The sequence below is a fragment of the Corylus avellana genome, chromosome ca9, assembly GCF_901000735.1.
Source record: "Corylus avellana chromosome ca9, CavTom2PMs-1.0".
Lineage (NCBI taxonomy): Eukaryota > Viridiplantae > Streptophyta > Magnoliopsida > Fagales > Betulaceae > Corylus > Corylus avellana.
This window is the reverse complement of record NC_081549.1, coordinates 5,501,999-5,516,591: the sequence shown is the minus strand read 5'-3', so window position 1 is coordinate 5,516,591 and position 14,593 is coordinate 5,501,999. Positions and strand designations below refer to the sequence as shown.

Genomic DNA, 14,593 nt, shown 5'->3' with positions numbered 1-14,593 from the left:
TTTTTTTTTTTCTCCCCTTGAAGTTGCTTGCCATAAAGGAATGGAATTCGGCCACTAACAAATGCTTTGCTTCTTTTGTTTTTTTCCTTGAAGTTGCTTGCTACAAAGGGGTGGAATTCGGCCACTACAAACGCTTTTTTTTTTTTGTTTTGGGTTCTCCTTGAAGTTGCTTGCCACAAAGGGATGGAATTCGGGCACTATAAATGCTTTGCTTTTTTTTCCTTGAAATTGCTTGCCAAAAAGCTAAAAGGGGTGGAATTCGGCGAATGCAAATCTTTTGATTTTTTACATTTTTCTGTACCATTGAATTCCTTCCGCCGGTGAACCAATCTCTATGCTTAATTATATATACTGGATTTTGCTTGATGGGACTTTTGACCGTAAATTCCTACATCTTCAAAGATGGAATTAATTAATTAGTTTTTTTTTTTTCGGTTAACTCATCTCTCCACAAGCTCACGGAAACAAAGTTGATTTTTAAAGAAAAGGAACCCATCAAGATCAAGCAAAGTAAAGTGAAAGGGGGCAGGTACTTTTGTTGTGCTCAAATCTTGGAATATTGAGCTGAAATTATGTGTTACTTGGCACAAAGGGGTGGAATTCGGTCACTACAAGTCTAGACATGCTTTGCTTTTTTATTTTTTATTTTTTATTTTTTTTAAAAAAATCTCCTAGAAGTTGCTTGCCACAAAGGGGTGGAATCCGGCAAATGCAAATCTTTTGCTTTTTTTTTAGTCTAGTTGAAGTTGCTTAGGCACAAAGTAGTGGAATTGAAGCAATGCAAAATCTTTTGCTATCATAAATCTTTAAAGCTGCCAAAAAAAATATCTTACCTCCTAGTTTGACCTCACTCTACACGACCAAATAACGGCCACCCGCTACTTACCTCTCCGTTGTGTTGCGCATCCGAGTGATAGCGAGAGATGGAGATGCAACGGTTTCTAAGAGAGAGGTTGACACAGATTAATTTTGTCCACGAAAGCAACATGGATTGGCATCAAATGGCGTTCGTAGAAGAGTTGAAAAATGATGGCAAGGAACAAGTGGTCTGTACAGAGTGCAATGAATCGGCTGTAGTGGGTCCCACTCTCAAATGCAAGACATGCCAATACCTCTGTCATGTATCATGCTTTGACGAGTCAACCATTAAATTTCACTTCGGTCATAGGCACGATGATCAGTTGATCTTTACAGAAGAGCTGAAAAATGAAGATGGCAAGGAGGGAGTTGTTTGCATGGCATGTGGCGAGCAAGTAGATGGTCCTGGATACAAATGCTCCACCTCCGAATGCAACTTCCAGCTTCACAAATCATGCGCCATGCTGCCCCGCCAAAAGTGTCACCCCTCGCACCCAAACCACATCCTTATTCTTATGCCATCAAGGCAATATTCCAGTACTTGTAATGCTTGCGGTAAATGGTGTAGTACATGCATTTTTTACAGTTGCAATAAGTGCAATTTCAACCTTGATATCACGTGTGCTACACGCACACTGATTAATAATAGTGATGATTGCCAACATGCATTTGTCCCATCCTTTAAGCAGATCCACTTCACTTGTGTGGCATGTGGTCAAGAAGGCACAGACTTCGCCTCCTTATGTACTATCTGTCCACTTTTCATTCACTCCAGATGTGCTGGATTTCCACGCACCATCATAATTTCAAGACACCATCACGCCCTCACTCTTATATATTCCTTTCATCGTCAAGCGAAGAATTTCAACGACATATTTTGTAATTTATGTCGTCAAAAGGTGAAGATTGGAAATGCAGCCTTTTGTTGTCAAAAATGTAATTTTGTGGTACATTTGTACTGTGCAGATGCACGTAGGCGGAAAGATTTAGATCACATGTTGCAGCCTGAGAAATCAGTTGATGTTATGGAGATGATTAAGCCAGGTGATCAAATACAACATTTTAGCCATCCACATAATTTAATTCTTAGCCATGAGGAGGTTTTGAATCACAAGTTGTGTGATGGGTGTATGCATTTTATAATCTCGGCCGCTTTCTACAAATGTACACAATGCCACTTTTTTCTCCATACTACATGTGCTCAATTACCAAAAAAGAAGAATCACATACTTCATCGACACAAACTCACCCTCTTCTCAAATGCACCTTACGACGGTGGAGTATACATTTGTGACACTTGTGGCCATTCTCGTCATGGCTTCACCTATGGATGTCAAGGTTGTGAGTATTATCTTGACGTTCAATGCTGTTCAATTCCAGAAATCTTGAAACATGAAGGTCACCAACACTCCCTCTTCCTTCCTGTAAGTTCTAATAAAAATTGCAATGCTTGTGATCATAATTACACACAGTCCAAGGACACGAAGGTATTTGTATGCACTACTTGTGATTTCGCCTTGGGTTTTGAATGTGCAACACTTCCGCTCGTAACTAGGCACAAATATGATGAACATCCACTTGTACTCACCTATGTTGCTGAAAACAATTTCGGAGAATATTATTGTTTGATTTGCGAAGAAGAAAGGGATTCAAAGCATTGGTTTTATTTTTGTGAAAAATGTGACTTTCCTGCTCATGTCCAATGCATTCTAGGGAAATATCCATACATCAAGTTTGGAAGAAGTTACAAAAGTGAAAAGCACGAGCACCCTCTCACTTTTGTTCGAAAGACTAAAGACTCCGCTCCATGTGATGCATGTGGCAAAATCTTCGATGCTGTGGCCATAGAATGCACTCAATGCAAGTTCATCGTTCACTGCTGGAATCCAGAGTGTTTGCAGAAATATAAGTAATAACGTGTTACATCTGTAACATTACATGGTTGCGTACGTGGATAATGGCTGCCTGAGTAAGTTTGGTTGTTGAGTTTATTAAATTTCGGTTGTATTGTTCAATAAAGCTAAGCAATTGTAATTTTGCTTAAGCTATATATCATTTAATTTATCCCTTTAAGCTTGGATCGGAGTTGGTTCTGTTGGATTGGGAGTTTATCTCGAAGTCTGATAAGGACTATCAAGAGTAGTTGTTGAGTTGAATTTGTCTTTTATTTCTATTGTTATTGTAATCTTTTATTTCAAGAGTTAATAAAATCACCCCAGCCATTATTTTTCACACATGGAGTCAACCTACATCACCAAATTTTATGAAAATAATAATAATTAGTAACGGTTAAAAAACAGACACAAAAGAGAAAACTATATATGAGCAATTTGATTATGTAGCTTTATATAATTCAAACACTTTGAACGGAATTTTGAATTTCGTAACATTCTTTTATATAATTCGAATATGAATCTCAATTGAGAATGGGCCGTTGAAGCCGTGTTGGGCTCCCAGTTTTGGTGAATTGAAGGGTCCAGTGGTCATGTATTGGACCATCCAAGAAAGATATTGGTGCCCATCATGATCTGGTCCAGATATGGCAAATAAAGAAAACCCAGAAAACCCATAAATTATTTTTTTTATAGAATTCTCTTATTGGTGATGTCGTATTTATCAAAGGGATAGAACCATATGTCACACGTGTCTTAACAAAATAACTTTCACACCTTCCCTCCCATAAGGAAAATTTTGCAATATTTGTTTTTTTTATAAGAAAAACAAATTTCCCTGCAATTTACCTCATAAGTGTGTTCATACATCCATGATCTATCCCTTTATCATCTCTTCCAAACGCTTAAGAGCATTTCTAGAAATAGAGACTATTTTAGCTGCTCAAGATACATATAATTTTTATTTTTTTCAATTTTAACTATTAGTTGTTCAATATAAATTCTAATAGACTATTTTTTCAAATTCTGTATTTTGTTTAAATATTATTTTTGAATGTATTTTTTATTGTGAAAGTTGATGGAGAGGGAAAGAGAAGCGGGAGAAGATAATAAAAAAAAATACGTTCACTATAGCAAAATGAATGAAGAATACTCTATTTTAAAGTATCTGCTGGAAAAGTAAAATGACTCGTAATAATTATATTTTATGACTCATATAAAGAGTTTGTTGGATATATGATATAATAAAGTAAAATCAGAATTTTGTCCTATTTTTATTTCTTTGTCCTCTTCTTATGGCAGTCAATACTTTATTATTTGGCAGGAAGAGAAGGTGGAATAGGTTTGAACACATGCATCAAAGTTTATACACAGAAGATGAATTGATTTGTTGCACTAAATATAAGTAGAATTCAGACAGTAGAATGACTAAGAATTCCATACAAGTGTGAAACATTGGAATTTTATCAGTAAATGTTGTTCAAGTCATGATTTGTGAGGAAGAGGACTTGTGTCTGTTGAATGCTGTGCCAAAGCCAAGTCAAAGGAGGCCCAACTTATCAAAACCCCTTGGCTCATTGTGTACCTGCTGCCTCTTAGCTTATCCAAATATTTAAAAGCCTTATACTTCGCTGCATTTCGTGATATATAATTCTTTGTTTTACTTTCATTTATCATTTTTAAGATGCTTTTAAAGATTTTAGTCACCGATTTATAGAATCATAGAAGTATTTTTTTTTAGTACATCTTGTTCATAATATAAAAAATTAATTAATTTTGAAACAAAAAAAACACCACTAAAACCCATTAAAAAACGTGACGAATTTGAATAGGAAAAAAAAAAAAAAAACGTGCCAAGAATTTTAGAGACTTGAACCGAAATCGCATTCCACAAAGTGAAAGGGATTAATGGGTAAAAGAGAACCTTACATTTGATATGGCATACCGTGGGGAAATTGCAATTTGCAGTTGATGATCTTTGAACAGAACAGGTTCAAAAGTAATTAAAGAGAACTATTTGGACACGATTTGTATAGTGGAAATCTAGAAGGGAGCTCTAATTAAAAGGCCAAGCCAAGGGCAGCCGTCTAGATCGGGGCCAGGAGGCCGGTGGGCGGCGGGTTATCTGAATTTAGTGCCCAGAGGAAAAAAAGACACGGGAGGTGGCGGTCAAGCTTCAAACAGAAAAAGAAAGTCCCATTCAATTCATTGCGCGCGGTTGACGGCAGAAACAGAAACAGCAGGAAAACAGCTCCCCCAACCGGATTACGATTTACTATATATTGGGAAACTGGAAAAGAGGGCTCATGGGTCCCGCTTGGAAATTTGGACCCTGTTGATAAGGGTGGAATTATTAAGGCCCATATTGGCCCCCATCCGATTCAATTGAAAGATTGCAAAAGAAATGGCAAATATAGCAAATTCTGCTCTCTCTTTTTCTCCACTATTAATATCCAACTAAAAAAAATACACATTTCCCTCTCTCTTGAGGTTCATTGCCTAACTTTTCCCCATCTCATGACTTTCCATCCTTTGATCATTCTCTTCAAGTAAGGCCCATTATCTTATTCCCTAAGCTCTAAAGGTGCTATTTCGTTTAGTATAACAAGATTTGCCTTTTTGTAGTAAGAAAGATAAACAAGGTAACATAGGTCTTAGAATTATTCTAAGGGCTTATCATTTTTAACATGACTTACAAATTCGATACGAACTCAACATAAAATTAGTGGGTTTAGATTTTTGAACTGTTTGATCAACTGGGTCAAGTTAATGTTAACCTATATAGTTTTATAATCATGCATTAATGCGATTTGAATTCGACACAATATTTAGGGTTGACAATTTTTAATATGACTCGTGAATTTGACATAAACCCAATATGAAATTAGTAAGTTAAAGTTGAGGAGTTTGACCTGTTTAATTAAGTGGGTCGAGTTGGAGTTTACTTATATAGTCTTATATCCTAATTCAAATTCATAAGAAGTCTAGAGGATTGCATAATAATGAGTACAGGATTTCCACAATATTAATAATAGTTGTGATTGATGGCTTAATTCACTCTATAATCAAGTTAATATAATAAAAACGTAGCCTTATAGAGCACTTCTTAGTGGTGGACATAGACCATTAAGGACAAACCATCCCAAATTCTTTTGTCTCTCTTTACTTCTGCTTTGTTCCTTTTTTTTTTTATATATTTTTTTACTTGGTATTGGAGCCAAGTCAACCCATATTGATAATAGTTGCCTTGTGCTAATTAGTTCACCTACAACACCATAAATAGGATCTCTTGTAACACACTATAACCAAGTTAGTACAATAAACATGTAGCCATATAGGGCATGCACTTTTTAATCTCTAAAGTCGTACTACCCCAACTTAATTTGTCTTAATTTTTTTTTTTTGTTTATTTTCATTGTAACGTATAACAGTTTATTAAATAATATTACTCCCACTCTCATACGGTGATTGTGGGATAGTTATCCCATTAAGAAAATTCACTAACTTATTGGGAGCAAGAATCATCAACATGCCCTGGGGCCTCTCTACTTAAACAAACAAATTAATATGTTAATTATGAATTAACTAGATATAGAGTGTCATTAAGTTATATGTGATTCTTTGAAGACTAGTGTGAGTATCAATAATTATATAGAAAGACTAGGAAGTGGCTGTCCTCTGTTGGCGGAGTTCTCATTATTTCATATGTCAACTTTATGCAAACCTGAGAAACGTGCTTTAAGAAATAAGATTTTGTTGCAAATTCCACCAACAATCTGACCGGTGTGGGAGAGTGGTAACACCTTTTGGTGCAATGCATGATGTCTTCCTCGTTGCCTTACCCTCAACTTAATCAGAACAGTCTTCAAGCCAGCAAGAAGATTCATATAATTAACATAGATAAACAGAAATTAATAATGATTGCTTAGTTGACCAACTGCTCAATTCAAAAGTCAACCAAAAAATTAACAAGACTAATAATAGAAAACATCATTCAAGAAGGTCGATTCATTGAATCGGATCAAATTGGTGCTCAATCACTATCATTATAAGTAGAAGAGTATTATAAGGTGTGATTAAAACTATTGATAATTTGTTTCTTCTTCTTCTTCTTCTTCTTCTTCAAAGTCTTTAGTATAAAGAAAATAAAAACTAGAAAGAAAAAAAAAAATTCCCAATATATATCTTCTGTGGATGATCATGGGTTTGAACAAGGCAACCAGCAACGTTAAAGTTAGATTTCCAAATTCATAATTGACTACCCTGGTGGACTTCTTAAATTTTGTAGATAATTTTCCCGAGAAAATTAAACGAAATGCAGCCACACCTTAAAATAGGCTATAATATTAAGTAGTTGGAGGTCGGTACCCAATAACTACATATAGATTCAATATGCAGATAAAATATTACTCAATGATATCTATTAAATATGCTAAATCTAATTAAACAGGAACTTGAACAATATATTATTATATGATAATAAAAAAAATAATTCCATAACTTAATCAAACGTACACACATATATATATATATGTCACAATGTCAACTTTGGAGATCGTATTGAAAGATAAAGGGATACATTAAAAAATAAAAAATAAAAATAAGGCTTAAAATGGAGAGTCAATGGCATACGTGTAATGTCAAATGATGTTTTAAATCATGGCACACAAATTACAAGCTTACACGGTGAGCAAATTACGGTTTTATTGTTTCATTTGGAATTAATGTCGTTTTCAGGTTGGAAATGTCGACTCAGCCAATCGGAGTTGGTGGAAAACCTAGCTACTTGAATGGCCTTGAGCAGACCTATTAATAATCTAATTATAAAATTAGTTTACTTTGTGCTAATGTGATCTGATATACCTAATCCAAATTATTTGTTTTTTCATACATATAAAATGTCTCATTGAAATTTAAGTGGAAGGGCTGAAGCTGAATTTGGAAAAATTTTAAACGGTATAATAAATAAAAAGGTGAAGCTGCTTGCACATCCTTTTTTTGTTAGAATATATATGATCATTTTCTGTTAATGCCAAAAATTAATCAATGATTACACATACATAGTTCTCGATCTGAGATTTCTACAAGACAACTGAATGTTCGAATAGCGCTGCGAAATGGGGAGGGAGCTGTGACGCCACCTCCGATACATAAGTCAGTAAAAATATGGGTTGAGAATGAAAGAGATAGATGGAGATTATGGCATGAGTGTATACCCAGGTCTAACCTCCTACTGACCTTATATATATTGGCTAAGTACCGTTTTGATAGCGTGAATGCTTTTATTAGGCAATTACCAATTTACCATCAATCAGCTATTGATTTGGCCTTTGATCGCGCGAGAGATTATGGTCCCCCTTCTTTTAGTGAGTTGTATGTCTTTTCTAAGTAGGTGCACTTGTTGCTTTCTATAGAGAATAGTTGCTTAATATGAAATTTCCCTCAGGAACGTGTGCTTCACACAAGGTTGGGTTTTGGTGGACTAGCTGGTCCTTTGGGGTTGTGTTTAGTCTGGTTGTCCACTGGGTTGGTGAGAGTGTAGGCTTTCACAACAATTTCCATTTCACTTTAAATTTGAGATAATTATATCATGATTAAGACTTTATTTTATTGCATTTAACGATATATACATGATGACAAATGGTGGAAATATATGTTGTCACGTTATTTAACAATGTTACGCTTCATTTATTTGTAACTTCAAAGTAATTACCATATTTGCATTTTAGTTTTTCATACTCTCAAGGTTCTAATTAAATCAATCGATTTGTTTATGAATAGCTCGAACTCGACTCTAATAAGCTCGACGCTCCTTCTCTTACTCTCTCTACATGTTTAATTTAAGTGACTCGACCAAAAACTTCCACTGAAACAGATGAAAATATTAAAATTGTGTCAACATGCTTCAAGTTTGTGGAAACAAAGAATTAATTAATGTACATCACGCAAGTGTTTATCTATGCGTCAAGTGTTGGTTATGATATGAAATGTGAGAGTAGACGAAAGTGACCCGAGTAGGGTTCAGATTGAAAAGGGGAGGGGGGTTGGATCTTGCTAGTAAATTAGTAATTAGATATAGTGACTTAAGGATAAGTTTGTCAACTTTGTTGACATTTACTATATAGGTTTTGGATAACCAAAAAGGCCGTGGAAATGGTCCAACCCCTAAACAGAAATTTAATATATATACTTCTACAAAAATAAATAAAAATAAAAATTTAGTTTGTGTTTTTTTTCTTCCCTTGCTATATTAATAATTAAACCAGAAAACTTCTTTGATAATGAGATCCATATAAGCAACCATGCTACTAATGATGATCAAATAATAATGGTTGGCCAACTAATACTTTATATAAATATATAGGCCTATTTGAATACGTATACAAACACGGGCATATATGTATTAGTGAACAGATAAGTCGTTAGGTACACACTAGGGCATGAGTTTGAATCCCACAATATTAAAAATCTTTATGTCTGATTAGTGTAAATCATCTTGGTTTTTGGTGGGGTTGTGCCAAGCTATAGCCCAGTTGGACTTGAGAGAGCACATGCGGTTTTCACCATCTAGACCCCTCTTATGCGGTTCAAAGTGGGTAGGTACTACTATGATCACGCCCAAGTAGAATAGTTACAATTGATTTCCCTCGCCTGCCTTTTTAAATTTGAAAAAAGAAAATGTGTATGTGGTTGACATATATTTGCCTCATAGAAAAAGACAAATCAAAACTTCTATCATCTATTTGCCTAGGACCATATGATATTATGTCTTTTTGGGTTGAAATTGCACTCTGAATTATTTTAAAGCTATTGGTTATTGTACTTTTCTTAAAAAATTTAAATTTCAGTTGCATTTGTTAGTCTAAATTAAATTAAGATCATTTTCTTCTATTGTTCCCTCGATTCCGTATTCAATTTTGCTTATTTATTGAAGTGGTGTAGGTTCACGCCTAATCCACCATCAATATCTCAACAATATTGATTTTCTTAAAAAGGAAAAAAATTCATTGAACGAAACTTAATTGTTTAGTGATATACCATATATACTTAGGTAATTAAGGATCTGTTTGAAATTGCGGTTTTAATAAGTGTGATTTTAAAAATAGCATTTTTAAAAATAACGTTTTTGAAATCGCTATTTTTTAAAATTGTAAAGGCGTTTGGTAAAACATGTTAAAAAATACTTTTTTATTAGATATTTGTTATGTGAATTCGTGATTTTGGTTTAAATTTGCACTTTTTCAAATAAGCACACCCTAACCAGCTTATTGAAATCGCAGATTTTTTTCCTATTTTAAATTATGTGCTTTTTAAATCGCAAAGTCAAACACCTAACGTTTTGCGATATCTTTTAAAAACACAGATTATTCTTGAGAAATCACAATCTCAAACGCACCCAAAATCCATTTAAGGGGTACTTGAATTTGATGTCATCTATCAATTAGGTCTATCATCCAACTTTTGTTCTAGATTTTAATAGTAGATCATTTGACCTATTATACATGCCATGTTAATTAAGCTATGTTAAATTTCAATTATATTTTTAAAAGTTATATACACCCAAAAAACAAAAAGAAAACAAAAAATACATGCCAAAAAATTAAAAACAGGAGTTGGGGTGATTTGACCGCTCCAAAAGAAGTCGTACGAGTGTTGGATACTCCTTTAGCCACCATGCATAGCCTATTTTGAAGGTAGTCGAACTTTCTCAAAATAAAGAAGTGGTCTAACCACCCCTAAAAGGCCGTCAATCAACCTTCATTTAGATTTTACATGGCTTAATTGACATGATATACACACTTAATCTTTATGTATATTGGCTTGACGTGTAAAATAAGCCACCTACCAATTATTTGTCGTTAAAATTTGGATAGGAAGTTGAACAGTGGACCCAGCCGTAGACGTCATCAAATTCAAACTCAAGTCCTTCTTTTTTTTTAAAAAAAAAAAAAGGCCCTGATTTTGGCAAAAGGCCCATCGTGTTGCTTTTTTGGCTGATGATGATCTTTGTCTAACATTGATCTCTATTTTCACCCTCCACCCCCAAAAGAAGATAAATTAATAAATACACAAATAATAAAATAACGCATGCAATGCAATTGCATGAATGGTGTTTTTTCCTCTCATCGCAAGTACGTACGTAACTCCCTTCATCCCCCACACATGCCTTGCAATGGCCATGGCAGAGACAAATTCCTTTAAGAGTGACCAAACTAATCCAACGTGGCAATATGCTCTTGCTCAAAATTATTTTGATTATGCCGTTTGTAGACTCTCATACGACTATTATGATGTGATAGTAAAAATAAACATTTGGATATGTACTGCCACGTCATTATAATTGTATGATAGTTATACGAGAATCTACTCAGTATCATTTCTCCTCTTGCTTAATAGTGTTTAAGAAATTCTTATATTTAACTTTAGAAATGGATCGATCTTTTAAGCCATATGTTTAGCATTTGATTTTCATTTCATTTAAATTAGTATGGGCTTTCCCTGTCATTAATCTTTTATTTTATTTTATTTTTTTGGATTTTCAAAATCAATTGTAATACCTATATATATGCTCATTAATTCGTTAGAATTAGCCAAAAGCCAGATCTCCACCAATTGGTTCAAGGCCCTAATATATATATACTTGTTTAAGATTCCAGATTTACCCCCAAGATTTTCAAATTTGGTACGCTTACCACCCATTAGACTATGATGTGGGCTTTGACGACAGCTAATATATATCTCCCTTTTAGGTTTGCTGTACTTTAATTAAGTTAAATAAACAAAAAGTGAAATAAATAAATAAAGGGTTGCAAGTTTTCCTCCAAAGTATTTAAAGGCTCGACGATGATGAAGGGCCAAGAAGTACAAGTGTTAGATAAATGTCATAATTATTTGCTTGAGTGTATAAAATATATGATGAAAAACTCGCCATAGTGATTATGAACCTCATGACCAATAATAATTAGTCTTGAATGGGAAGTTTTTTCAACTTCTACATCAAAGTTACGTAAGACATTTTATTCAAAGAAAACTTATGAAAATCATTATTCTCACTGCCTAAAAATTATGGAAGGTTCAATAAAATTGTTTATTTTCAGTATAAAACCATGAAAAAACCCGCCATATTGAATAGGAACCTCATGACCAATAAATACACTTCGAATTGAAACTTGAAAGCTATTCAACTTCGCATCAAACAAAATAGTTTTGACTACTAAATTTTACAGATTTATTGGTGTATATGCCGCCACATAATGAACATATTACCACATTATTTAAAATTTTTAAATGATATGGCACAATATACATACATTGTCAAATGCAACAATATAAAATAGAAAATGTGTCAAATAATTGATACAACTATCTGGGTTTTTGGAACAAAAGCCAAGAAAATTGGCCACCAATTAGGGCACTATATTAATCAATGCAACAAGCCCTCGCTAGAGTGAGAACCATAGTAGCAAAGAGGCACTGTAAGAGGCCAGATTAAAGCCACCAGCAGGAGGCGCCAACTAGGTGTACGAAAGACACCGCAAAAAAAGTCTCATCAACTATAACAAACCAAATAAGCATAGAAAGATTGAACCCACCCAAAAAAAAATAAAATAAAAAAAAATGGAAAAACAATAAAATAAACTCAAAAAACGATGAAGGGGAGGCAAAAGAAAAGCAGAAGCAAAGCACAGAACAATGTGAGAACCACGCGTGTGGTCAGCGTGAGATCCACTCGCATGCGCATAGGGATCGACTAGACGACAAGGCGTGATGGTCATGTGGTGGCTAGGAAGGCAACCTCCCCATTTGACTTAAATCATAAGTAATGAGATTGAAAAGGAAAGAAGAATTAAATTCAAGGAAAACTAGGCATAAACCAATTATCTTTTCATCCTTCTATAATACTAAAACCTAATGTTACCTAAGTTAATTGCCTTTATACCTATTAATAATGCATCAAATACATACTCAAAAAATAAATAAATAATTTCTTTTTATGGCCAATAATAATTAAATTTCACTCTTTATATATGAAGCATTGGGAGGTGCTATGTGGTTTTTTTTTTTTTTTTTTTTTTTTCTTTTCTTTTCTTTTATATCACTTTCTTTGCAGTTAGCAGACAGTCCTTATTTTGGGAGTGGTTGAAAACCCGGGAGTAAAAAATCGCGGGAAAGGTGGGGGCCGGTCTCGGTGGGCCCCACTCTGACCAGACTTTTGAGGTCCAAGCCTCTCAGCCGTCTGATTCGTTTTCACTTTAGCCCGATCATTTGGGTCCCACACCTCAACACCCAAAACCAAAACAGAACACTGCCATGACACGTGTTCAATGGTCAACGGTCCTACATGCAAGCCCTGGTGACAGCTGCCTCTGGTAATTATTACTCAGCTATATGTGAAAACTAAGGGTCAGCATATGACAATACTACCCCTGACGATTCTGTAACGTACGGCTGTTGAAACTTGCAAGCCCAAATGCTTTCGCTTCCGGAAAGGAGTGCTTATTTAGAGCATTTTCTTCTAGTTATTTATAGTCCCTATTTTTTTTTTTTTGGCATTAGTTTTCCTTTCGAATTCTTAGAAGTTATAATCATTTTATTATTATGGTATTGCTTTATGAGTTATATATATATATTTATATTTTTTAAATTTCTTCCTTGCTATATGATTTAATATATTTCCAAATTCCCTGAATTTTTAGATTGTATATGCATGCAAACATATATAGTTTAAGATTCTATTTTCTTTATTAATTTTATTTTTAGTTTATCATTTGTCTTTACATATCATCATGTTGTGCTACATCAGTTTGTAAAGTTTTTCTGTAAAATTTGTTTGTAAGCCTTGCATTTCTTATATGCATATATATGAGCCCTCAATACCCACCCCACAAAAACGCGGTAAAATATATTTAATTAATTAGTGTTACTTAATCTCATGTGTTGGCTGGAAATTTATTCAATATGAAAATTTTTAAGAGGATTTTTATATATAATAGACACACACACACTATATATATATATATAGTGAGTGACACTGAGCAAGTGGTTATTCATTGGTTAAAGCTGATATTTGCCCCTAGCTTTCCTTACAAGGTTAAAAATGGAGGTGGTGGTATTTCCTCAAAGATTTGGCTCTTCTAGCATCGGATATCTGGGATTTTTGTTACCTTCACAGTACTCATTATTACCATTTTGGGGCATAAGAAGAATCATCACAATTGTGAATTGTATCTTGATTTTACTTCATATATATGAGTCTTTCATGATCTTCCAACATTCTATGATGATTTAATTTCACAAAATAGAAATGTTGGACCGTCTTCAACTCTTTTATAATTTGTTGACACGTGTTACCACATGATTGAAAAGCATTATTGTTATTAACGTGCGATGAATAATAAAAGAGAGAGTAAGAGAAAATTGAGACACTGATTTACATGGCTCGGCAATGTGCCTACGTCTATAGGAGAGTATGATTATATTTTATTATTAATAATTTAGGGTTACAACATAATATACTTATAGGAAAACTCTAATTGTACGAACGTATTTTAGAAAAACCCAAAATACCATGTACTGTACAACCTATTTATCCCCACATACATCCAACTACTTAGCCAACCATACTAGTATTCAAGTATATACTAATTACTCTTTATACCTTATAAAATATAAGTCACTTGATCCAACAATTATTATTTATTTTATTTTATTTTTGTGATTGACTCTGCTTCATTTATATATTGACACACTGTAAAAGAAATGTAGGTGTATATTCTTCTGAACAGATATGGAGGACTCCTGCCATATCCTGTTAATTAGTTTGGGAGTGGTAGTTTTTCGGT

The 14,593-nt window shown here is 33.9% G+C and overlaps 1 protein-coding gene across 1 annotated transcript; it reads left to right on the top strand.

Annotated features, from left to right (window-relative positions):
• The first annotated feature begins 923 nt into the window (after window positions 1–923).
• On the top strand, window positions 924–2,771 carry LOC132162192 (protein VACUOLELESS GAMETOPHYTES-like). Its single transcript, XM_059572458.1, has 3 exons — window positions 924–1,413; window positions 1,825–1,902; window positions 2,572–2,771. The coding sequence occupies exons 1-3, from the start codon at window positions 924–926 to the stop codon at window positions 2,769–2,771; spliced, it is 768 nt and encodes a 255-aa protein (XP_059428441.1).
• Window positions 2,772–14,593: the final 11,822 nt, after the last annotated feature.

Coding starts and splice junctions, on each gene's coding strand:
- LOC132162192 (XM_059572458.1), top strand. CDS start 924: ATGGAGATGCAACGGTTTCTAAGAGAGAGGTTGACACAGATTAATTTT. Junction 1,414..1,824: donor CAGTACTTGTAATGCTTGCG/GTAAATGGTGTA, acceptor TGTACTGTGCAG/ATGCACGTAGGCGGAAAGAT. Junction 1,903..2,571: donor TATGGAGATGATTAAGCCAG/GTGATCAAATAC, acceptor AATGCATTCTAG/GGAAATATCCATACATCAAG.